At 45.9% G+C, this 25035-nt stretch overlaps 1 protein-coding gene across 2 annotated transcripts in view; it reads right to left on the bottom strand.

The window, feature by feature from the left end:
* Positions 1-12145: 12145 nt before the first annotated feature.
* Positions 12146-25035, bottom strand: part of PHF19 (PHD finger protein 19) — a 258042-nt gene continuing 245152 nt past the window's right edge. For both annotated transcript variants that reach the window (XM_069609530.1, XM_069609531.1), the window contains exons 13-15: positions 22597-22682; positions 20401-20496; positions 12146-18465 (exon numbers count right to left, since the gene is read on the bottom strand). In XM_069609530.1, the coding sequence (XP_069465631.1) occupies positions 18117-18465; positions 20401-20496; positions 22597-22682 (531 nt within the window). In that variant the 3' untranslated portion in view covers positions 12146-18116. The remainder of the gene's footprint in view (positions 18466-20400; positions 20497-22596; positions 22683-25035) is intronic.

The raw sequence follows: 25035 nt of genomic DNA, 5'->3' as shown, positions 1-25035 counted from the left end.
CCCAGAGAACAATAGGTACACAGACAACTGGTGAAGGGGGAGAAGAGTAGAAGAACAATAGGAAGGCTCCCAGTGGCTGCGAGGATTAAGTTCAAAACCCTCTGCATCATCCACAAGGCCTTCTGGGGCCTCAATACCTTCAACTCTCTCTCCCTAAATATCTTTCTTCTCGAGCTCCCCGCTCATCCGCCTCCAACTCCTTCGGGGTCAGTCGCTTCTCCAAGCAACGAGTTGGTGGTAGATCTCTTTCTTCGGCTGGTGCCTCCCTCTGGAACAGCCTCCCTGCCTCCCTAAAACTTGAGGAGAACCATCTCCGGTTCCGGAATCACCTCAAAGCCTTTCTCTTTGCTTCTGCTTTTTCTCCTCCTCTCCTCTGCTGACCTCCTGGCTGTAACCAGAACTTGCACTGGCCAGCTGGACACCCTCTGATCTCGGGACTGTTTCTGTATCCCTACAGTCCCCCCTACCAGCTCTTGACACCTGATGTCTGCACTTAACCTTGCACTTGTCACTAGCTGGCCATTACTTACTTATTGTTATCTTCCCATGTACTGCATTGTCCCTGCCCCCCTCTCACGCACTTGCGCGATACGAATGACACCTGGCCTATTAAGATCGTTGTATGTCCTCCCTTTTGTTCCCCTCCCTTGCCTCGTCGCACCTTGAAACACTTGTGTATAGGTGCGTTGTAAATGCCATATCATATCATATCATTAAAAGTGGGATGAAGGGCAAGGAAGTAAAGCTCTTTAAGGCCTGCACCAAGAATATGCTCCTAAACTGGTGGTGAAGTGCCAGATCAAGGACCTCAGCTATGTTGGAGATATGGGATAGGGCAGGTGATCTCTAATACAGCCTGAAGTCCAGAGCACATTCTCAAGACCCCCGAGAAGGGGAAATGGCGAAGTACCCTAGGGTCCGTCTGTTTATGCAGTGTCTGATTTGTGTCCATCTTGGGGGAAACTCAGGTACTTGGGTGGTGTTCTGTGGTTGCAGCAGGAGAACCAAGATGAGGTTCTGGTGGCCACGGCACCAACTAAGGAAGATACAGAGCCAAGAAAGAAGTATTCAGGACATTGTAAGATCTCAGAGGCTGCGAGTCACTGTTAGACTCAGAAAGGAAAGGGATCTTGCGTAGGGAAGTCATGGGAGTACTGTGCATCATGTTTCTGTAGGAGGTGAAGGTAATGACAAGTCTCAGAGCATCCACTGTCAAAGGGGTCTGACAAAAAAAAAACATTAAGCATGCACAAACTGCAAGCTTGCTATTCTACCCGAGGCCATGACACATATTATTAACCTTCAATAATGAATGGTTAGATTCCTCCACATATCTGAATCTGGATTGAGGGGCTAGTGGCCCGTCTCCTTGAGACAGAAGAAGAGCAATACCTTCCGGGTGAACATTCACTAAGGGAGCAGTACCTCTTCTTCTTTTCCTTGTGTCCAAAATGGTCCTCTGGTTTCACTGGGGATGGTAAGGCCTGATGAGGGAAGCCATGCCCCTACCAGGGTTTCTTGAAGGGTGTGGAAACCATGGCCAGGCACTCTTTGACTGCTTTTTGAGAGCATCGATTGACAAGATCATCAGTCGTTGGTGTTGTGATCTGGTCCCAGGCATCAGTAAGTTGCACTCCCTGCACGGTTTAAAACCCAAGATTTCCCCGCGGTTGACATAGTGAAGAATACTGAAAAAATAGGCTGTTCCGTAATCCAAGTGCTTGTCGCTAAAATAAAAAAGGAAGTGAAGTCATAAGACTAGAGTGAATCCGCCTATATGATTCTATGTAATTTTTACACATTTTGGTTGTTAAGATTTATTTTTAATTTGCATTTGTTTAGTAGATTTCCCTGGCTTCTTTTGGGGTGTTACCCCCAGGTGTTGCCCTTTGGTCTGCCACTTCTTACCTCTCTAATTAAACATTTAGCACTTTATGTATCAGAGATAATGTTCTCCTTTTTGTGACTGCTTTTTCAGAGTAATCACATACTGTTCTCAATATTTATTTAATTGTTTTTTTTATTACACGCTTAATACCTGAGTTTGGTTTCTAAGCGCAGATCTGGGATTCGAACCGTGGTGTTGCTTCCAAGACCAGCACGTTTCCGCTGTGCTATCCTCCGCTCATAGGCCAAGGCCACTGATGGTGCCAATGATGCAGGGAAGAAGCTGGTGCAGAACCAACTTTTGGTGGATATGAAATAGCTTCTTTAGCAAGTCTGCAGCTGGGGGATACTTCAAAAGACGAGGAATCAGTGAAAGGATGGCAGCCATTAGAAATGGCAGCACTCAGTGTGGTAAACAAGACGGGGAGTAGAGAGTCGACACTAGCAACTACGGTTCCTTTTCACCCACACACCGGAAAGCTGCACACAGGCACATGAGAAACACTTTCATGAAGCTGCACCCCCGGCCCAACGTAGTCTCAGGCCCCAGCCTCACATACATCTTTATTTATTTATTTTGGCATTTATATAGCGCACCGAACCCTGAGGCATCTGGGCATATCTTTACAATACAGACCCTCCAGGGTACTGCGGCATGACACATATTGCAGCACAGCCAGGGTTGGATTGGCCCTTCCCAGGGGAGTGGGGGCCGGTTCTTGCCCATGCCTGGGCCGGTTTGGAAGAAAAAAAATGAAAAAAAAATATTTTTATTTTCTATTTCTTTTCTTTTTTTCTCAAAACCCCTTTTATCCTTCTTAGGTCGATAAATGAGTACTAACACAGGTTAGGTGATATTGTATGCATATTTGTTCTATAAAAAAGAGCTTAAGCGTAAGTGCTATACAATAACATATCATTTGACCTTGGACGTCTTCTTGGATTCACAGTAATTTAGTGTACTTAGGAACAATGCTATTTGATGCCACTTGTTTTTTTGTCAAGGGGTGAAAAGTCGTGTTTCATCGCTTCCCGGGATGTCACTTTGGGGTGGGGTCAATTGACATCACTTCTGGTGATGTCATCAGAGGTCATGGGTCATGAGGCGAGGGGTGGGCCACTTTTTTTGGGTGACCGGGCCTATTTATTGTCCCAGTCCGACCCTGAGGACAGCATTGCATTCATTACCACAGTTATCGTGTTTCTTGATAAGAAAAAGAATTGCATCAAACGACACAAAAGAAAAGGAAAACAATATAAAGCTCTCTTGCAGATAGGACTGCAGTGGCTGCTTGTCCCAATATTGACCTACAATCTATCTCTACACATTAGGAACTGTTAAAATGTAATGGTTTGTAAACGCTTCAGTCCAAAATTGAATTACCTCATTTATTGACTATGCTTCATGTTAGGTATTAAACACATCCTCCTCAACTCGTGTAGGGTACCCAGTCATTTTATTGAAAATAAAACAGAGCGAGAGGGCGCTAGAAAGCTGTCCAAGATGGCAGCTCACTAGAGAGCTCCGCATAGATCCCGAGAAAGATCCTGGCAAAAATAGCTTCATACACCCCCAAACCGCCCTCCATCTGTCACAATATTGTGTCCAAAAACACGAGTGTCTGGCAGGTACCAGTTTCAACGCCATCCGCCAACATCCTGGTCAGCGCGGCATCGGCGGGAGAAAGGCCGCAACAGCGCTGCACTACGGCAACGCGGTGATCGGTCTTCGGCGACATCCACACCCAAGAGACCTCCCCCGGTCGCAACCTACGCAGTTCACAGGTGGTGCGTGTCCCAAGCAAAGTGCAGGCTGCGGAGCAAGAAGAACAGCGCCCCAGCCCCCTGGAGGAGGTGCCTGCGGCGTACCGGAGATCCACGACCCCGAGCACAGCGGAGGCAGCTGAGAACCCGCCCGACCTACCTGCGGCATCGGGCCTCCAGTCGGGAGCCGGACTGGGCACTGCCGTTCGCCTCCGACTCACGGGGCCTTCTTGACGCAGGCGAAGCAGAGAGGGAAGAAGCCCGGACACACCGCCGGCGTCAGGTAGGAGAAACGCCGCCACGACCTCTTTCGCCCCGCCCAGGTCTCCAGTCCGGCCTGCGGGCTCCCGGGCAGCAAACGGACAGCTCAGGCACTGGGCCAGCACGGGGTACGCGAGCCCGGCCCAACCCCTCCGACCCCGCAGGGGAAAGAATCGCTGGAGCCCGTGGTGAACCACAAGCCCCCGACTCCTCAAAATCCCAATGGCCCCAACCCCGCCTCCAGCGAACGTTCCACCAACATTGTAGACCGCTGTCAGACAACCCGTGCGGTGAGCAGGCGGGGGGTCCACGCAGCTATTCCAGCCTGGCCCGTCTGGCCCGGCCGAGGAGGAACACTAAAGCCTTCAGCGAGCTGCGGACTCTCCAGCTCCTCAAATCCAGGCTGCCCCGGGCCCCACCGTCGCGAAACACTCCGCCAACAGTACCCTGACCACGGCCAACTAATCAAAGGACTGAGCGCAGAGCGAAGATCCACTGCCAGGTCCTGTACCACTACCCAAACACCCTCGGTGGCCAGGGCTGCTCCCGGCCTACCCAACAGAGGAACAGCCTGCCATTCCCGTACATTCACAAAGCAGCAGGGGGGGGACTCTAAAATTGGCAACGCCAAGCTCCACCAACAGCTGCGACAACTCCACGAAGGCTCCAGCTACCAGCCCAGCAGCGGCAGGAAAGCTCCTGTTGTTATTCTGGGACCCAACAGCGTGGCTCGACAACCACTGCCTCACATAAATTTCACTCAAGCCGCCCACTCAATCTCCGCCGCACACGGTATCCAGCCCAGTAAGGCACAAGCCTTTGAACCATATCTGGACCTTAGCCTTCCGCCGGAATCAGAGCGCATAAAACCAGTAGCATTCCCAAGACAGCCGAGGGCACCCTTCTACAACCAGAGGCATAACCCCAAACATCACACGTTCATCCGAGCTGAGAGCCGCTTCACCGCCCCCAGCCCAACCCAGCAAAGTAAAAGAGACCACAACAGTATGGGCAATACAGACAAATCGCAGTGAAAATTAATGTTCGAAACCGGGGCCATAGCCAAAACTCCCAAGCAGACGAATCGAGAAATAGCGCCAACATCAAACATGGAACAGGAAACCGAATCAGCACCCCCCCAATCTCTTGACATACGAGAAATACTGCTCAGACCCAAAGAAGGCATAGGCAACCTAGATGCCAAAACACCCTCTCATCCAAAGTGGAACAAATACAACATCGCCTAGATAAACATGGGGAAAGGCTGGACACCGTAGAACAGAGGGTCTCCGATCTTGAAGACAACTCCACATCCCTATCCTCCAAAGTGACATCACTAGAGTGCCAAGTAAAAGAAATTGTAGCCAAAAATGAAGATTTAGAAGGGCGCAGCCGCCGCAACAACATTAGGCTGGTAGGGATTAGAGAGCAACAAAATCCTGCGAAGAGGGAAGAATTTGTGGAACAACTATGCAAAGAAATCTTCGGAGCAACTACCTTCTCTCCACTATTCGTAGTTGAAAGGGCTCAGAGGATTCCAACCAATCGCCCAATCCTGGGAACGGCACCCCGCCCTTTCATCGCTAAACTGCTGAATTTCAGAGACCGTGATCTAATACTCAGGTTAGCCAGAGACAAAGGCGGCATTCAATACGATGGCGACAAAGTCCAAATTTTCCCTTATTTCTCACCGGCGGTGCAAGCATCTCTCAGAGTCTTCGGTGGAGTTAAGCGCCGCCTCCGAGAGGAACAAATCCAATACTCAATGCTCTTTCCAGCCTAATTACGCATCCTCCATGCTGAAAAAACACAATTCTTTACGTCACCAGAGGAAGCCAACACCTTTCTAGACAATATTGGATGCCATCCATCACGTGAAATGCGTAGACCACGAAGGAGAGAGAGGAACGGGAGGGATCCGCCCCGAAAAAACTCCACATCCAGCTCGACTTGGGAGGTTGAAACATGAGCATAAGTCTGTTATATACACCTCGGGATAGGTGATCCTTGGAGGGCACCAGCGCCCCGAGCACAGCACTGTTCACTAAGTTATTTAGGGAGGGGTTAACTTCGGGCGGGTCGGGGGTTGCCCGACAGGGAAGAGAAAAGGGAAGAGCGGACTCAAGTTGGGGAAAGAGTTCCCAGAAGAAACAAGCCAGCAGTTTGAGAAGTGCACCGACTAGGGCCAGAACCGGCCCCACCCGATCCCAACCAGGACCAACGACTCCACTTCGAATATATGAAAATCTTTTTCTGAATGACAAGCACTCAAGAAAAGCTGCTTTAAGCACCCAAAAACACCAAACAGAAACAAAGCAGCAGAAACGACGTAGCAACACTAAACAAATTAAAACTAGCCACATGGAACATTAAAGGGGGCAACTAGCCTTCCAAAACGAGGAAGTTGTTACAATACCTCCGTCGTCACAACATCGATGTGGCTCTTATCCAAGAGACGCACCTACGACCTAACTCAGAAAACCACTGGGCAAAGACATGGGGATGCCACAGATACTTCACCTCGTTCTCATCATACGCAAGAGGAGTCGCCATTCTTATTAATAAAACAATACATTTCAAGCTAATCCGGACCCAGAACGACTCCGAAGGAAGAACACTGCTCGTCCACGGAACCGTAGACGGGGAAGAAATAATTATGATCAACTCCTACGGCCCCAACATAGACGGCTCCAATAATTTCGACTGGGTCCAGACTCACATTGAATCAAACAGGGAAGCCACAATAATATGGGGTGGCGATCTAAACACCCCACTCGACCCACACATAGACACAACACACAAGACAACCGCCCCACGCTCCAAGGCGAGTCTATAAATAACCAAAATATGCAAAGCACACAATCTCATTGACATATGGAGAAGCAAACACTGTGACTCTCAGGAATTCACTTTTTACTCCTGGGTACACAAATCCAGCTCGAGACTCGATTACATCTTCGTGTCGGCTCATAGTAGACTTCAATGGGGTGAATGCCAAATTCTCCCCAGGTCCATCTCAGATCATTCAGCGGTCACCTTAGTGTGCACAACGTCTCGGAGCGACTTCACCAGACCCCAATGGAGATTCAAGCACAGAGCCCTTCAAGATCAAATCTTTGCCGATGAACTGCGAACTGAACTGAGCACTTTTCTAGAAATAAACCAAGGCATGGTAGCGTCGCCGGGAACACTCTGGGAGACAAAATGTTTCATCAGAGGGGTGTACCTAGCAAAAGAAAATGGAATCCTAAAGATGTTGAAGAGAGAATTAAACACATGCGAAGATCGCCTCAAAACACTTGAACAAGCAGTAACAGTCTCAAATACTCCAGGCTCGCTCGCAGCACTTAAGACAGAACTAGAAACCTTCAGAACACTAGCAGAAAGAGAAGCCAAATTCCTAACAAGTCACCACAAGATCCGTCAGTACGGCGAAGGTCAACGACCCGGTGCACTACTTGCAAGATTGATCACCACAGAACGAAAACCCATGACAGTCGAAGCAGTGCTGGACACATCGGGATCCCTCGTATACTCTGAAGACGACATATTAGAACCATTCTGTAAATTTTATCAAAACCTATATAACTCCAATTATTCCAGGGATGCTACCGAAATTACACAATACCTAAACACAACCGAACTATATTGGACGAGTGCCGAGCTACGTGAGCCGTTGAACGCACTCATCACTATGGAAGATATCCTAGAAGTCATCAAGGAATTACCGAGCACCAAAGCCCCAGGACCGGACGGCCTAACAGGTGAATTTTACACATTTTACGTGGATATCCTAGCCCCGCTCTTACTCCAGGTCTACGAAGAAGCCATAGAAAAAGACCAGCTCCCACCAACACTCTATATGGCGAACATCATTCTCTTACACAAAACAGGTAAACCCAATGAAGATTGCGCCTCCTACAGGCCCATATCCTTAATAAACTTTGACAACAAAATCTTTGCAAAAATCCTGACTAGAAGGTTGATTCCACTCATGCCCGCAATGGTGCTGACGGACCAAGCTGGATTTGTTCCAGGCAGAAACACATCATTTGGCCTCAGAAGAATGTTCAGAGCAATGGAGGCCCTTAACCCAGAAAACCAAGCGGTGGCAGTGCTTCTCGACGCCGAGAAAGCGTTCGACTCTGTGGAATGGCCATTTCTATTTGCAATATTAGAATGAATGGGCCTCGGCAAGCAATTCATCCAAATGATAGGCCTCCTCTACAAACACCCAACATCTAAAATTAAACTTGGAAACAAAAGCTCCTCCGAAATCCTCCTACGCAGAGGGACCAGACAGGGCTGCCCACTGTCAGCATTGCTCTTCGCCTTGGTCATGGAACCCCTAGCGTCAGACCTAAGGCTTTATCACCTGCACAGAGGACTCGCCTTCGGCCCGCACAAATTGGTGGTTTCACTATATGCCGACGACATAGCACTCTTCCTTTGTGACCCACAGGACAACCTGAACCCAGTGATGCAATCAGTTCTCAAATTCGGCAACTTCTTAGGACTAAAAATCAATAATTCAAAATCGATAATTTTCCCTCTCACAGAAACAACCAAAGAATTCCAAGACGACTTTGGCTTCCACTGGCAACACTCGAAGGTCCGATATCTAGGGATACTTATGTCCAGATCCAGCACAGACATCATGCAAGACAACTACGAGACGACACTCAACACCATCCAAACCAAAGTGAACAGATGGAAAACGCTTCCCCTCACACTCTGGAGCAGAGTGTCCCTAGCGAAAATGGTAATTCTCCCCAAACTACTTTATCTCTTCACAAATATTCCTCTACTAGCAAAAATTCTTACAACGCATCAAGTCCATTCTTCTCGACCTAGTCTGGGCGGGCAAGGTTGCCCGAGTAGCCCACAGCATTATGATCCTGCCCATAACACAAGGCGGACTGGCTTTACCCGACATAGAGGGCTACTACTGGGCAGTACAATCCTAGTACCTGAGCCACTGGTATGCAATACACTCCATCCGGCCACACGTGCAAATTGAGAGAGCCCTAGCAATGCCCTATCTACTTCGTGCAGTCATATTCAACAAACCACCAACACCTTCAACACCGATGAACACGATGGTCACGACGCACACGATATGGAAAAATACTGATAAAAGAAATGGAATCCAAACCAGATACTCTCCCCTCCTTCTGGTGAGAAGCATTCCAGGGATACCTATAACATCAGAAAAAGTGTTCCAGCTATGGACCAAGAAATTACAAATCCACTCACTAGGCGACTTGTTTCCAAACGGCACCTTCCTGTCGATCCAAGAAGCCCACGACAAAGGAGGCAACAACGCCCTGAACGTCTTCATGTACTACCGAACCCGACACGCCATGCAAACCAACATTGCCACATTTCCACTCCAACCCCCGACATGGCCACTGCTCCACAGAGTGATACAGGCCCAAGGCGAAGGCCGCCTGGTGTCGAATATCTATAAAACCCTGTTAACTGAAAAACTCACACGCTGCTCGAAAGCTCGAGCAAGGTGGGAGAGAGCTCTGAACATTACAATACCTGAAGAAGACTGGTCATACATACTTCGACTCACAAAGAAAGTAGCAATAAACACAAGGTACAAACAAATTCACTTCAACTTTGTCCATCAGGTCTTCCACACTCCAGCAAAACTTCACACCCAAAGGACGACAATATCCGCCTCCTGCTCTCGCTGCGGGCATTCGGAAGCCGACTTTGTCCACCTGGCATGGTCCTGCCCCGAAATAGGAGCGTTCTGGACAGCGGTCCTAGGGAAAATATCAGCAGTAATCGGAGTGCAACTGGATCCCGACACAACACTGACCATGTTGGGCTTAACCAACCAATTACCAGAGTATACAAGGAAACTGGCAAACCTACTCCTTGTCCTGGCACGCAAACAAATAACTTGCAACTGGGGCAGAGGACCGCCACCAAAACTGAAGCAGTGGCAGGTTGTCACTTATTGTCAAGAAGTCGAAACGAACTACATACGGACTCTGCCCCTCCACGCACTTCCCCCAGACATCTGGGGCCTGTACATAGCATACCTGTTAGATGCAGACGACGACACAATCTCACAGTCTCCACCACCAATACAAAACCGACACGAACAACCGGAAACCTCAACAGCAGCCACGAGTGCCAAATAACAATGGCAATTGAACTGATAAGAAACAGTGCTAAATATGAAGTGGGGGACTGAATCGAGGAGGGGAGGGGGGTCAGGGGTCACGTTGACCGGTGCACGGTCTTGTAATGTCATATTATATAATTGTTGAAAAACCAATAAAGAAAGTTACAAAAAAAAAGAAAAAAAAACAGAGCGGTAAGTTTCACCGAAAGCCAAAATACCCAAAAAATACTGAAAGGTTATACTAAAAATATATATGGTTGTGGGGTAAGGGGTTAAAATGGGTGGGGATGGGGTGGGGTTAAAAGGATAGAAAAACATGGGACTTGGGGGTAAAAAAAAAACAACTATTTTGTATTTTGACAACTGAAATTTACCACTCTGTTTTTACCTTTGGTAAAATCACATATAACCCTCATGTAAATGTTCACAAACAAAAGCCGATGTCTCAATGTCTAAGCTTCTGGACTGCGCGAGAAGTACATCCTTCTGCTCCCTAGGGAACTCGGCCCATGCGCCACACTCTTCTCTGGCTTCCAGCTGCTGACACCGGAGCATGAGAAACAATGGTCTATAGAATCTCTATCCCGAACATCTGTCAAATATCTTTCGGTGAACCGGAAGCCTGTGTTCCCCTTCCGGAAGTTCCCCTGCACATTGCTTACTCCTCAAATATACCAGGCCATCAGGACTGTCTCCTCTCCTGTGGACGTAATCTTCTCCACACACTTATCAAGGCTTGATACTTAAGCTTGATACTCCAGCTGCTTGCAATAAATGGAAGGAGCCTCTTCCCTGCCCCCCCCATTTCCCACCCTCCTAACCAAACCAATTGCCCAACCCACCTCTCCAGCATTCTGCCCTCAGGACTACTAAATATGTAAATACTGGCCTCAGGCTCCCAATGTTAAAAATATTGTGATGTCCTCCAGTCCCTGCCCTTGGTTTATGTGTCTTTTCTTACCGCTTCACCAACCGGTGTACGTCATTCAATCCGGAATTGTATGATCGGACTGAAAAAAAAGGTCCGACTGTACAAAAAGTCCGAAAAATGCTACCACCAAAGGTTCGAACACCAAAAGTTCGAACCTTTGGTGGTAGCATTGTAGGTAAGTATTAAATAAAAAGACTGCAGGGGCTGCAGGGGTGTCCCCCGCAACACCCCACTCACTATAATGTGTGGGGTAGTGAGCGGGGTGTTGCGCAGCACACTCGAAAAAAAATAAAATAAAACAGGTGCTTCAGGGGTGTCCCCCGCAACACCCCGCTCACTACACTTTAGAGTATAGTGAGCGGAGGTTGCGGGGGAAACCCCTGCAGCTCTTGAAAAAAAAATAATAAAAAAAATAAAAAATTAAAAGGATCCTGCGGCGCCGGTTGCCGATCACGGAAGTGAAAGGGAACAGGCATCGCAAGGGACAAAGCCAGAAGAAAAGGTAAGTAGGGTTTGTTTATGTTGGGGGTGTGGGTGTGTTGAGGGTGTGGGTGGGGGGTGTGTCATGGATGTGTTGTGGGTGGGGGTGGGGTTGTGGGTATGTAGAGGTTTTGAACGTGTGGTCGCATGGGAAATGTATGAGCCTTTTGTGGTTCGTACATTTCACATGCAAACTTTTCGGCCGTGGGAAAATCAGCTGCGGTCGGATCACGTAGATCCATTCAATCCAACATAGCACTTACGTAAAGGCCTTTCACCCTCGGACTGCCTTTGCTCTCCGTTACTGCTCACTTTGTAAGTCCTTTCTTTTAGATTTGACACCATGTTCTTAAATAAATACTTCTTCAACATGGTTCACAGTTATTTCCGACTCGCCATCTGAATGATGCCGGTCAATCCCATCGCGTCCAAACATCACTTGACCTACGGGGCAGTACCAGGCCTATTCTTGGTGCAGGATCACAAAGAAAAAGTCAAGCAGAAGACCACTTAATACTACTGTCAGTCAAAGCAAACAGGATTTTTCTGCACAAGCACACCTTCACACCAGGAACTCCTAGGATATTGCAATGGTATTTGTCACGCATTTTGTTCATAAAAGTACAAGCTTCCTGTTCCCAGCAGCCCAGTCATTGATACATGAAATAACACACAGCCAGACTTCCAATAATTTATTTGTTTTTCTTTCCTTTTCTGCGCATGGTGGCAAAGTCATGTTGCTCCGTCTGCCTTTTCCAGGCGTGGCCTTCACAGAGTGCACAGGAACATCAAGAGATGTCAGTCAAGATAATTCAAAGGATTTGGTTCAGCTGTTACAAGTCAATTTATACAGAGAGTAACGTATATTTTTCTTTCACGTTTCCAAAAAAGCAGCAATACAAAAATAGAAACTTCATCTTTCTCAGGCAGGATAACTTCTCTCCAGACATGTAGTTCTATTCATTTCGAATATACTTTTTTTAGATATATTTATTCTGTTTCTGGGAAGGGGTATCTATGGTTGGGCAGCAGCATCATTATCAACGTCATTAAGTGCAATGATTTGTGTTGCTTCAAAGACCTTATTGAAAAACCAACAGTGCATATAAAAATTCCAAATCATCTGAAGGACTTGCGATACAACTAGCCACTTCTGACCCAAAGAAGCACTGCGTACAGGTTCAAATGTTGAAGGTCTACGCCAATCTGGCAAAAGCACCATTCCAGTGCTCACTTTAGCAAGCTAGAATACTGCCTGCCAGTGATTGCCAATTTGATCGGCTGTTTACATTTCTAGTAACCACCCAATTGTATTGGCATTTTCTATGTTTATGAACCAACCAATCTGATTGGTTGATTCCGTGCTGAACACCTATAAAAACCAATTTGATTGGCTGCTCTTGTGGCAGGTACAGGTCCTTCGTGGGTGAGTGTAGATTAAATGTTAACAGGGTTTGGTAGCATGGGAAGGAATGCAGAGAGGATAGTGCACACTATCACACTAATGTCTACTTGACCCTTACTTTGGAAAAGCTACATTTTACAGTGCCGAGAAAACAGTAGGTCCATCTGTCTTGACCTTGTAATGTTCACACTAACCCCATGTAAGAACTTGGGATCCCGAGCCAATGTAGCCATGGTAAGACAAGGTTTCTAAAGAATATGAGCAAGTGGAAGGGCCTTTTCGATAGAAGCATCCAATCTCCGGATCAATGTCTAACTGCATCCAAAAAAATTTAAGCCACCCAGGATTACGAAACTAACCAAAATCCTGGATAGTCCTATGGACAGCGCTCCTAACGACAGTTCCATGTAACTTTCACATTGCTCTGAAGTGCCATGAAGCTGCAGTGGGGGCGACCAAGCTTTTAATAAACCCTTTAACATACCATATGTGCAATCCACAGTTGCCATAGGCAACGCTGGTTGCTAAATCCACAGTTTCCATGGGCAACAGGGGTTGTCAAGAGTGAAAATATAATCTATTTTAAAATAATTCTGGTTGTGGAGCATAGGCAGCTCCAGCAAACATATTATATACATTTTTAAAGACATGTATAATGCAAGCAACATTTAACAAACTGCACTTGCGTAAAAGAACAAAACATCATTTGAAAGGGTTTGCCTTATTATAAGCCTGACTGTTCTGCTAAGATAATCAATTAAAACATATTACTAACTGTGGTGATCAAAGTACGGCGTTGCCGCCCCATGAAGGCACAGAGATCTCTCCTAAAGTGTCCATGCTTACTTGGCAAACTGAGCTGCCCATTACAGTAGAAATCCCTGTTATTTAGGGAATTGAATGTTGAACTCCACCTAGACACAGAACATCAACAAGCCAACTTCTCATTGTTCGTGGACTTAAATCCAGAGAGGCTAGCATGCCAGGGTGTTGGGCCCAGAGCTGGAAATGTGTCCTCTGAGCTGTACCGCCAAGATTCAAATCCAGAACTGGACAGAAGGCATGCCCCCCAGCGTGTAATCTCTCCACTTGCCCTGCATGCTTTGAGGGTTTGCTTCCTGCACTAGACACGTATGTGGATATCTGTGGGCTTAGGCAAAGTTGCATATTACGTGTTTTCATCCAAGAAAAGCTCTATCCCCCACAACAGACAAAAAAGTAAAGCTGAGAATGTTGATGTCTTGCAGAATGCTGCAGCGGACAGCCCTCCCATCATATCCTCAATGGAAAGTCAGACCTCAGACAGAACAGGCACTTGTTTTACTAACAAATAAAGGGAAAGATTTGCAATGGAAAATGGGTGGAGCCTCCAAAGACTCTGATAACACACAGTAGGAAGAGCTGTTACCAAGAGGCCCAGAGGTGCTTAGTATGGGGCACATGGAGATGCCATGGCCATGATCCTGGAGCAGTCATTGATTGGCAGGTTTGGACAGAGTAGGGTATTGGATGATCAACAGAGGAGGATCAGTAGGTTGTGCTCAGCTTCCATAGGAACCCATTAGCAACTATTTACATTTCAAAATGTTGTGTCCTTCCTGCTCTGAAGTAATAGCAGCGGATTATGAAAGTCATCATCAACTGCTGTGATATCACAGCAGGGGAATCCTGAATGTTCCCTGACAGTTATTTTTATTCCCTTTTTGGGTACTGTGGGAGGGAACTTGGGACCTCATCACATGTTTTGTGGTATTTCCTCTAGAAATTCTATTTACTAACCCTTACAATTGACAACGATGGTTTGCTGGATTAAAAACATGAGTCGGGGACTACTGAGTTTCTGGTGTCATGCTGTTCAGTGAACTCATATTTAACAAAAAAGTACAACTGCATCATAACGTCCTGATTTCCCTTTGAAAAGAAGACGTCACCGGCAGTGAATAACCATCACATTTCGAACTGTAAAATCAAATTCACTTTTCTTTCAGACGCCAGAAAACCTCAGATTCTGTGTGACAATGCTTTTTTTCTTCCATAAGACTAATTTATGATGGCAAATTGTGAACATCAAATACTTAAATTGCAATTGACCAATGTAGATATGGAAAATAAACATGTGGCTATGAAATGTTTGATAGGAAATATATGTCCAAATAGAAAGTGTAAGGCCACAGGAAGACAGGAAGTATTTTTGATGGCAGCCATCTTGGAATTGGATTATCCAATTCAGTGCTAAGGTGATCCAAAGGAATCCAAGGCAATTCGCATTTTGATTCCATTGAATCAACAAGAACATAACATTTATCCTTTGTTGAGTTAGTCTGACTAGTAAAAAAAAGTTGACATGCTAAACCTTTGGTTGCAATTACTTATATGTTCACTATTTCATTGATTGAAAATGTTCAGATTTACTTACTGACGCGATGGAAAATATACTTTCGTAGCTATGTTTAAAGAGTGCTTGACGTATTACAGTTCCAAGATGGCTGCCAGGTTGACCAACACTGATAAAGAGCAGTGCTGTTCAAGTTAACTGTTTATGGATCATTAATGAAAGAAGTACGGAAAGCAATGGTAAAGAAATGCACTATGAACCAGTAGAGCTAGGTAACACCCATGATTGGTGGTAGACTGAAGAGTTGTTTTGCAAATGTGCTTTTGTGAAGGCTATCCCACTTCCTCTTGAGACTAGGTGATCTTGTATTGGCAATACAAAGGATTTAAATGGTATTTAAATGTTTATGCTCATGAAGAGTGGATAAAGTTTGTATGTCCATTTCAATCAATGGAAAATAAAAGTGGCACCTTTCATGAGGGTGCATGCATTGAAATGCAGATAAACCCAGTTATGTGTACAGGGCGCAGGGAAGAGTCCTACTTTTCACCGGCACAAGACAATGGAAAATAATGCAGCACCATTGTGGGGCACATAGACCAGAACTTTGTAGGTGTTCTTGTGCAATGTTTGCGTTTTCTAAGGCACTTTATCGGGACCACTGTTTTAGTAGGAACTCATTACTGGCTCAGGGGGGAGGGGCGGTAAGGCAAAGGCCACCTTAGTACAGGTAAGGGGACAGAGAAATATTGCCCCCTGCCAAGGAGCTGAAAACCTGGCAGGTGAGCCGACAATCACGGTATTAGTCTATATACTAGACCATTGGGTCGTTTTCTCACATCAAAAGAAATATCAGAGGCATTCCATTGAATACTTAAGAGCTATTGTTTCATAAGTGCTATCATGTGGAGCAACTTGGCCGGCATCCAGCCCCATTGCAAGAGAGGAACATCAGTGCTGAGGCTGTAAGAGAGATGGTCCTGGGAATCCTTTGCTACATAGAGCTCATGCTTGCTGTATTGATAATATGACTCTTAGGGCCTGATTCACAGAGTGTTTTCCAATGGGATTGCACCATTATAAAATGCTTCTGTGAAACAGGCCTTAGGCTATCTCGGCTCAATAGTGCCACACATTCAGGAAATACGTTTTCATCTTGAAGCAAACAGGATTCTATATACAGGATTCTATATGGAATCTTGAGCCCACCAATCGGATCATACCTTCTCCCACAGAGGGCGACATTTGTTGGTTTAAGCTGTGATGTCATCACTGTGCGACGGCATTCCTAGTTTTGTGCAACAGGGGTGGTCAGAGCCAATCCATCCTTATTTTCAAAGGGAACACACAAACTCAAGCGTTCATACTTTGTTTTCGCCTCATGAGGCATTGGGGTTCACGGCCAAATGTGTGTGCATACAAGAGTGCCCACCCCCGGCAGATGCTTCAAATTTCATAAGCGATTCTGTAAGATAGTCTTTCGCGTTCAGCTTCATTACCTGCTCTGGCACAACGCTTAATTTGGGATTTTGAAGTGATGTCGCTCTGAGAACATTGGCTGGAAAAATCTAAAAGCTGAAATAAATATTGCCGTAAGAGGGGATTTTCATGCAAATTAGGAGAAGACAAGACCATGTCATTTCGGTGTTGTGGGATCCCTTCCATCTAAGGCAACAGAGCAAGAAACATCTGGTCATCGCCAATGAATCTCGACCACTGTCCGCGACCACCCGTTCTGTTTCTCAAGCCACCTCGCCAACTTCACAGTTCATCTGCCAACAGAACACGGGTAGCTCTCTTGACAATGCTTGCAGATGGAGTAAGAATTCTGGTTCTAACCAGGAAACCCAAGTTGCCATCAATAACTTGAGGTGCCACACACTACTGTGGCAACATTGGCATGCCTTGCATTCATCTCGTACAAACATATGTTAATGACATATGCACACACGCATTCTAAACTCCTATTTTCCCACACCTTGGACTTCGGCCCCACAAGGGCGTTCACCTACAGCGCTTTGAGACCATACCAATGGGAAAAGGCGCTATGCAAATGACATTACATTACACAGTATGGCCCATAGAGGCCATGTTGGTGTGCAGCAGTAGAGGACGCTTCTCTGCAGAAGTTAGGTGGGAGTTCTTGGCTTCTCTGGACAGGTAAGTGCTGAAGCCATGGCAGCTGCCCATCATTTTTCAAACTCTGAAATAAAGGTGAGTGCCCTAATCATGAAGGCCTCCTCAAAGAAGGTGACCTCTAATACGAGCTGACATTAAATGGGGCATTTAAAACCACCGTATCACCGGTCCAGGCGGAGTTAAAGACATGAATTTAGCGGCAAACCCGGGAGGATCCGATGGTGAAGCTTTGAAAATCCAATTCTGAGAAGATGTCTCTGCGAATCCCAGTGTCAGGGGGAATGGGTCCTGCAATTGGTAATTCCCTTTGAAAAAGAAGATTGGTCCAACGTAGGGCGCGTTAAAGGAATACTGAGCCACGTCGTCCCCAATTACTGTGGCATTGGCAGAGCATTCGGTAGTAGGCAGTTGTGACGACCTATGACAAATCTTCAAAGCAAATTGTACCCCGCTGGAAAGGATCAGCAAGAGGGGTGACCCATCTGGTGTCCCTATTAATATACAGTTCACCATTAAAGCCCAATTTGACTTCAATGCTTGAATTTGAAACCATTTAAGAGACCTTCGCCTTCTTGGATACCCTGTTGGAGACGCTCCTACAGTGCCGGCATCTTCTAAACCTACACTGGACCTGGAACGAAGAGAACTCTTGCCGAAATGACAACATTGTATGGAAAGTTCTGGAGCCCAAACCCTTAGTCTTCCTTTGGTTAAGTATCATTTGTTTTTCTTTAACTAAGATGTTGTGTCTGTCCGTTGTGTGAAATTGTCAGTATGGGGTTGTGCCTTCCCATTCCACCAGATACTGGACCTTTCCTTCTGGGATGACTCTGCGGGCCAGTACCTGGTACTTTTCCCCGCAGGCAAGCCTCCCTGCAGCACCAAAGTAACTCTTGATGGAGGACTTGAGGTGGGAGAGGGACGAGTCGTCCTCGCTGATACTCTCAAAGGTATGGCTGTCTATGCCGTTGTCTTGGTGGTCCGCTGGCTGCGCCACCTCCACACACGCTGAGAGGCAGTCGGCCTGCCTCCCTTCTTGGTCCACTGCTCGTCTCTTCGCGCCGGCTGAAGAATACATTGTAGCTGTCAGTTTCCTCTTCCGGCTTCCTACGTTAGTTCTGCATGAGACGACAGAGTACACAATGTTTGTACATATTCAGTACATCCACCACATGCCACTTTTCATTTATTTATTTTTTGTCTTCTCAATGGTGCCAGCATGGCACCTTTCACCCATTCAAAGTGCGGTTAGAACCAGGGAAGCACAGGGAGCGGAGGATTCAGGTCATGATGGGGATGAGAGGAGAGGTGGAGCAATGACATGATTGGAAGAGTGAGAGTAAGGCTCACAGAGGAAATAATGGAATTATGGATGGGCAGAGTGTAAGGAAGGGGCGCCAGGGGTGAGATGGAAGTGAAGATGGGGAGCAATGGGAGGTGGAGGAATGATAGGATTGGAATAGTGAAATCAAGATGTACAGAGGAAATCATGGAAGTAAGGATTGGTGGAATGTAGGGAGTACTGGGGTGAGATGGGAGTGAAGATGGGAGTAAGAGGAGGTGGAGGAATGATATGATTGGAAGAGTGGGAGTAAGATGTACACAGGAAATAATGGAATTAATGATTAGGGCAGAAGCATCGGGGCCGGAATGGAAGTAAAGATGGAGGAACAAGGGGAGGCAGAGACATTATATGATTGGAAGAGTGAGAGTAAGGGTCACAGAGGAAATAATGAAATTATGGATGGGCAGACTGTAAGGGGCACTGTGGTCAGATGGAAGTGAAGATGGGGAGCAAGAGGAGGTGGATGAATGATATGATTGGAAGAGTGGGAGTAAGATGTACACAGGAAATAATGGAATTAAGGATGGGCAGACTGTAGGGGGCACTGTGGTCAGATGGAAGTGAAGATGGGGTGCAAGAGGAGGTGGATGAATGATATGATTGGAAGAGTGGGAGTAAGATGTACACAGGAAATAATGGAATTAAGGATGGGCAGACTGTAGGGGCACTGTGGTCAGATGGAAGTGAAGATGGGGTGCAAGAGGAGGTGGATGAATGATATGATTGGAAGAGTGGGAGTAAGATGTACACAGGAAATAATGGAATTAATGATTAGGGCAGAAGCATCGGGGCCGGAATGGAAGTAAAGATGGAGGAACAAGGGGAGGCAGAGACATTATATGATTGGAAGAGTGAGAGTAAGGGTCACAGAGGAAATAATGGAATTAAGGATGGACAGTGTGTAAGGAAGGGGCACCAGGGGTGAGATGAATTGAAGATGGGGAAGCAGTGGGGGTACAGAAGGACAAGCAACGGTGAAGAATATATACAAAGCATAAGGAAGGCAAACAGTGAGTAGAATGGAAAAGGAGATTGGGGAGGCATGTGCACCAAACGATATGATAGCAGTTTTGCACGCATCTCCTTTTGTTTCTTAATATGATGCGCCAACCCCCTCATGCAGCGATTTCACCAAACAGAGCAGCGTGTTGAAAGGGATGCCTGCGTGGGCCAGCACCTCGGATTAAGAAACAAAAAGAGAGGCAGGTGCATTGCTATCTTACCATTTCGTGCACCCGCCTCTCCTTTTTTTTAAAGTCAGAATTATGGCACCCGCAGCCAGCCCTTTCACTGGCCAGTTCTGTAGAGTAAAAGGGCTGCCTGAGGGGACTGGCACCTTTAGGGATAGTTGGGTGAGCCTGGCAGAGTCCCAACTCGGGAACACCTTTCAGAAACTGCCGGTACTGCGCCCAGCCCTGGCGTACTTCAATCTCTGAGTCCTTGTGATCATTTTTTTCATTTTGATTTTCTCTTCCCTCGTGTGGATAATCAGTTTTGGGGCCACTTTTATCGGGATGGCACCCGAGTGGGTAGGTGCGAGGTTTCAGCAGAAAGTCACAAATGGTCCAGATAAATGGACTAAACCACAGCCAACTTGTTTAAGCAGAAGTGATCGCACCTGGCTTTCTGGGTTGGAATTCCTGGGGAGTATTGTGAGTCGACCTCGACCTGCACCAGAGGGTAAAGCTGTTTTACAAATGGCTGTTACCTGGATTCATAGGAGAGGCTCGTGGAGGCCGAGCCCGAGGTACTAGCAGCGTCCGTGGAGTCCAGATCTGATGGAAAAGTCTGTCCAGAACTTGCACTAAATTGGCACAAAAAAAGCAACACACGATTGTTCAGACATTTCTGACATAACAACAAGACGTCTTGTCTGCCTACGTCCCCTTTACCTGGATTAATTTGGGCACAGATTTTCTAACGCAGAAATAATATGAGGGTAACCATATATAAGGGGGCCACAATCCACTGCAACAAACAGCACAATGGACTTAATTTTAGGGTACACACAAAAAAGTGACGATTGGCAGACTTAGAATGAAACAAAAAACAATGGCAAATGTCTGGGCAACCTGTCTCGCCATTGCAGAAGGGGGAAGAGCACATGCACACCAGGCTTGTTCCTACCCCAAAAGTCCAGCCATCACTCTTCACTCTTGCATTAATTTTAGGGTGATCAGGTGGCTCCATGTCACTGGAACGCCAGTGTTCCAGTCTTGTGATTTTCTTTTACAGGACCCTAATGTCAGCCCAATGCGCTCAATGGAATGTAAATGTGACTCTGACACCCAGAATGCATTTCTTTGTTACATCGAAGCCCAGGAGTGGAATAGCAAAGTTGTGTCTCGGAGATCGGGAGCAATCTGGCTTAAATCTGGGTCACAGCTGAAGATTGGGAAGCGGTAAAGCTGGAGACCTGCAGGCTCTCCAGCGTAACCGCACGCAGCGACGGGGAACTGGCGGTCCGTGATTCATGTTGAGCCCTGCGAACTAAGACCGCTCTAGCACTACACGGAATCGCGCAGTAAGTCATCGGTACCGAGTGGCAGTTACATTAACCGATTTTCGTGGCAATTCTGTGTATTTACTGCCGAAGTACTGCCCAACTTGGAATGAGGCTTGTCTTATCCAAAAAGCATGAAAATGATGTCCTTCAACATTGATTACGTGTAGATTTGTTTTCTCAAACGTGTCCCTTGTTAATATCTTGAAAATCCAAATGGTGCTATTCAGTGAGTCACCGAGCAAAGATATATTGTAACTTTATTATAGATTATCATTAAAGAGTAAAAGCCCCCAGAGCTCTATCTAGAAACCCACTCTAGATCGTCCAATAGACAACCTGTTTACTGAGGGCCCTGACAGAGTCTTGGGGTGACATTTCCCAGGGAAAGCAGTTTGTAAAAAGGTGGCAGAAACACTGTTTATGTCACGTTCCTGCATTTGTCAGGCAGAGTCTGGGAGTGGGCCAGACATACCATGTCCACCACCATTTCCAACTCTGCCGGAAAAAAGGGTCACACAAGGGATTCCTATGGAGTCCACCTGAAATGAATACCTTCTAAAAGCAAGCAGATAATCTAGGAAGCCATTATAAATGCCTCCCGCAAGTGTTAGTTGCAAAAGGCATTTACACTTTTCCACTGAAGCAGTGGAAAGGTGAAGAGTAAAGGTAATGCTGCCTGTTTCACCCTCAACCTTTCCACTAGCGGTGGAAAAGTTAAACATTGCACAGAGGGGACTTTTTGCACATAAGTGAAAAACGGAAGTGGTCCCCACAGTGCAATTTGTGTTTTAATTGTACAGGACCTCCTTAATTTGATGAAAGTTTGGTGTAGCTAGAAATGAGTACGTGCATCCCTGAAATTATCTTGGCTTAGCTCAGTCCCTCTACAGGATTTCATAAAGCTACCTGCACCTATACATTATTCGATTAATTTTCTCTTTGCATTTTACTGATTCACTTATAATCTCCTATTTTACCTTCCTCATTCTTACTTTCAGTTATGAGAGGGTTACAAGGGTATGAGCCAATACCCAATTACATTTATTGGCACATACCAAATTGATCAATTTCACCTAACGTATATGCAATAATAGGCTATAGCGGCTATTGATGAGGCTTTGCTATGTTTTTAACATACTAACAATAATGCAAATGATATAAAAAAAAGATCTTATAAACTATTGCCCCCACAGACGTAAAAGGAATGCCCTCAAAATTCTACGAGGGCCTTTACCTTTTCTGTTGCTCGTGGATACAGCAATGCCGACCAAGCAACCAAGGGGGCCGCTCTAGCTACAGTGATGCCACAGATCGCAAGATATCTCCCTAAAGAATCCCGCTATGCCCTTTCTTAGAAGATGCATGAAACGCTCATCTGTCATTGGGTGACTGCGTTACCTTTTGAGGCTCTGGATTTCGTCCAGTGTGAAGTCAAAGATGCTCGCCAAGTGGTGGTTTGTGCTCCAGGCAGACGTGAAGTCACTCTGTACATTAGTGAAACAAGCACATAGTTAGCAGGAGCGAGGCAGGCACACACTTTGCTTAGTTAAATTCAACTTTATAAAATATGTGCAGCTTTTATACCATGAATGCACCATTCAACTTTGAAAAGAGCACAATGGGCCTCATTATTACCGCATTACTGCACCGCCCAACTATGAGTTTTGCAGAAAGTTGGAAGATCCACTATGAGCTTGAGCTACAGCCGTCACCTTTCCCGACAAATGTCGGCTATGGACTCCAATTAAATGGGGACTAACACCACCACCACCACCTCTTGTAATCCCGCAGTAATACAGCCAGGCCAACTGGCGGTAACGGTAACTCTGTTCGGTGGTATCTCGGCAGATTTACCACCAAGATACCAACAAATTTGTAATGAGGCCCAATATTTTTACTGAAGCCTGCAGCCAGTAAAGTCTTTTCACTTGTTTTCACTTATTATAGCGGACCTGCAATAACACATGGGCCTATTTATGGCTTCTCAGAAAGTCAGCAATTTTATAAATTGTAGCCACGGGAGATCTTATCTTTTCACAGATGCCAAATTTCAACTTTTTCCCTTCTACATAAACAGTCTATTATTTTGCCGCTATTCAAAACGGGCCAGAATTCTCCTGCATTTATGTAAATTGTACCACCTGACCATTGCAGAGCAACATGTTTCCATGGATTATGCAACAGTATTTTGGAGAGCCTACGGATTGCAAAGACTGGTATTTTTTGGTGGTCAATTCTCCCTCAAATAGATAGCTTTATGATTGCTGTCAGCAAGATATGCAGAACTTGGCTGGAAATTAAAACAATGGGCCATGTTAGCAGAATTCATCAACATCTCACTTCTCACAAACAATGGTCATTGTCATCCTCATGCAAGGTATCTAGTCAATTCATCTAAACCCATTCCATCGAATGCTATACCATCGAATTATAAGCATCGAAAAGCATTTCCATCGAAATGCCTTTCAATTGACTATAATTCTATGGTATAATCGAAACTGGGGTTAGGGTTAGATTAAGGGTTACATTAGGGTTACGGTTGGGGCTAGGGTAAGGTTTGGGGCTAGGGTTAGATCAAGGGTTACATTAGGGTTACGGTTGGGGCTAGGGTAAGGTTTGGGGCTAGGGTTAGATCAAGGGTTACATTAGGGTTAGGGTTGGGGCTAGGGTTAGATTAAGGGTTACATTAGGCTTAGGGTTGGGGGGTGGGCGTGGGGGATTGGGGGGATAAGGGGGAAACCCCCCAATTTACAAAAAACCCATAAAAACATTACCAGGAGCTGGCCAGTGCCGAAAATCCAGCACTGGACAGCTCCATGTGACATTTTAACATTACACAAAATTGCATTGAAATGCTATCTTTTACATGTAAAAGTGCATTTCCATTGAAACCAGTCCATTTATATTTTTGATGGACCGGTTTAGATGGAAAAGCACTTTTACATGTAATATATAGCCTGTCACCATCGGAGTGGTCCCCTGGCTAAATAGTAACCATTCTATATACACCCATGTATGGTTGCTTCGGCGTATACATGCCGGTGTGTCTATGCTAAGTGGGGCATGGAAAGTTAAAAATGCCAGTAGCTTTCTAGCAAAAGCCGAATGGTGTTTAACATTACATTTTGTCATTAAAAGGAGCATGTTACAGATGTTTTGCTAAAGGAAACATATTATACAATATGGAAAATGTAAAGAGGAATAAAGCTAGAGATACATGTGTCATGAAATAATGCAACTTATATGGTTTGCATGCACACATTAGGCTAAATCGATCCAATGGAACTATACATTTTATGAAACTGAAAACACATTTGGCCACCTTAGTAACCACGATTCTGTCTTGCAGGCATGTTGTATAAAATGGCTGAGAATTCCAGGATCAGTACTTTATAAAGGACTGGAAATGACACAGTTGTGGGTTAACATGACCGAAAGAGAATCAAGGAGAGGTTTCTATATTTCCCTTAGGGTTCAAGTTCAACCAGCAAATGTGACTGCTCTGCCTGCAAAAGCACCATAAATGGCTCCTTCACAAAACATTCTTTAATCGACAGCAGAACATGGGGGCAATATGTATGTAGGAGAAACAAATGACCCCATACATTTAGGCAAGGGTTTCTGTAAATACATTGAAAAGGAAAGACCCAGCAGTCTCTGTAATGGTATACGGTATCAGGTAATATTGTCCCCATATATAATGTCGCCATATATATAGTCGCCAGCAAACGGCATAGGCGACCCCTCTCGCTTTAAAAAAGAAAATGGGGGTTGCGGGGTTGTCCACCGCAGGTTCCATATGGTAATATTGCTGCAAAAAGACTGTTCCATTCTTGC

The sequence above is a fragment of the Ambystoma mexicanum genome, chromosome 8, assembly GCF_040938575.1.
Source record: "Ambystoma mexicanum isolate Mex_15411 chromosome 8, UKY_AmexF1_1, whole genome shotgun sequence".
In the NCBI taxonomy this organism is placed as follows: domain Eukaryota; kingdom Metazoa; phylum Chordata; class Amphibia; order Caudata; family Ambystomatidae; genus Ambystoma; species Ambystoma mexicanum.
Note: the sequence above shows the minus strand (reverse complement) of the source record. Positions and strands in the feature narration are given on the sequence as shown.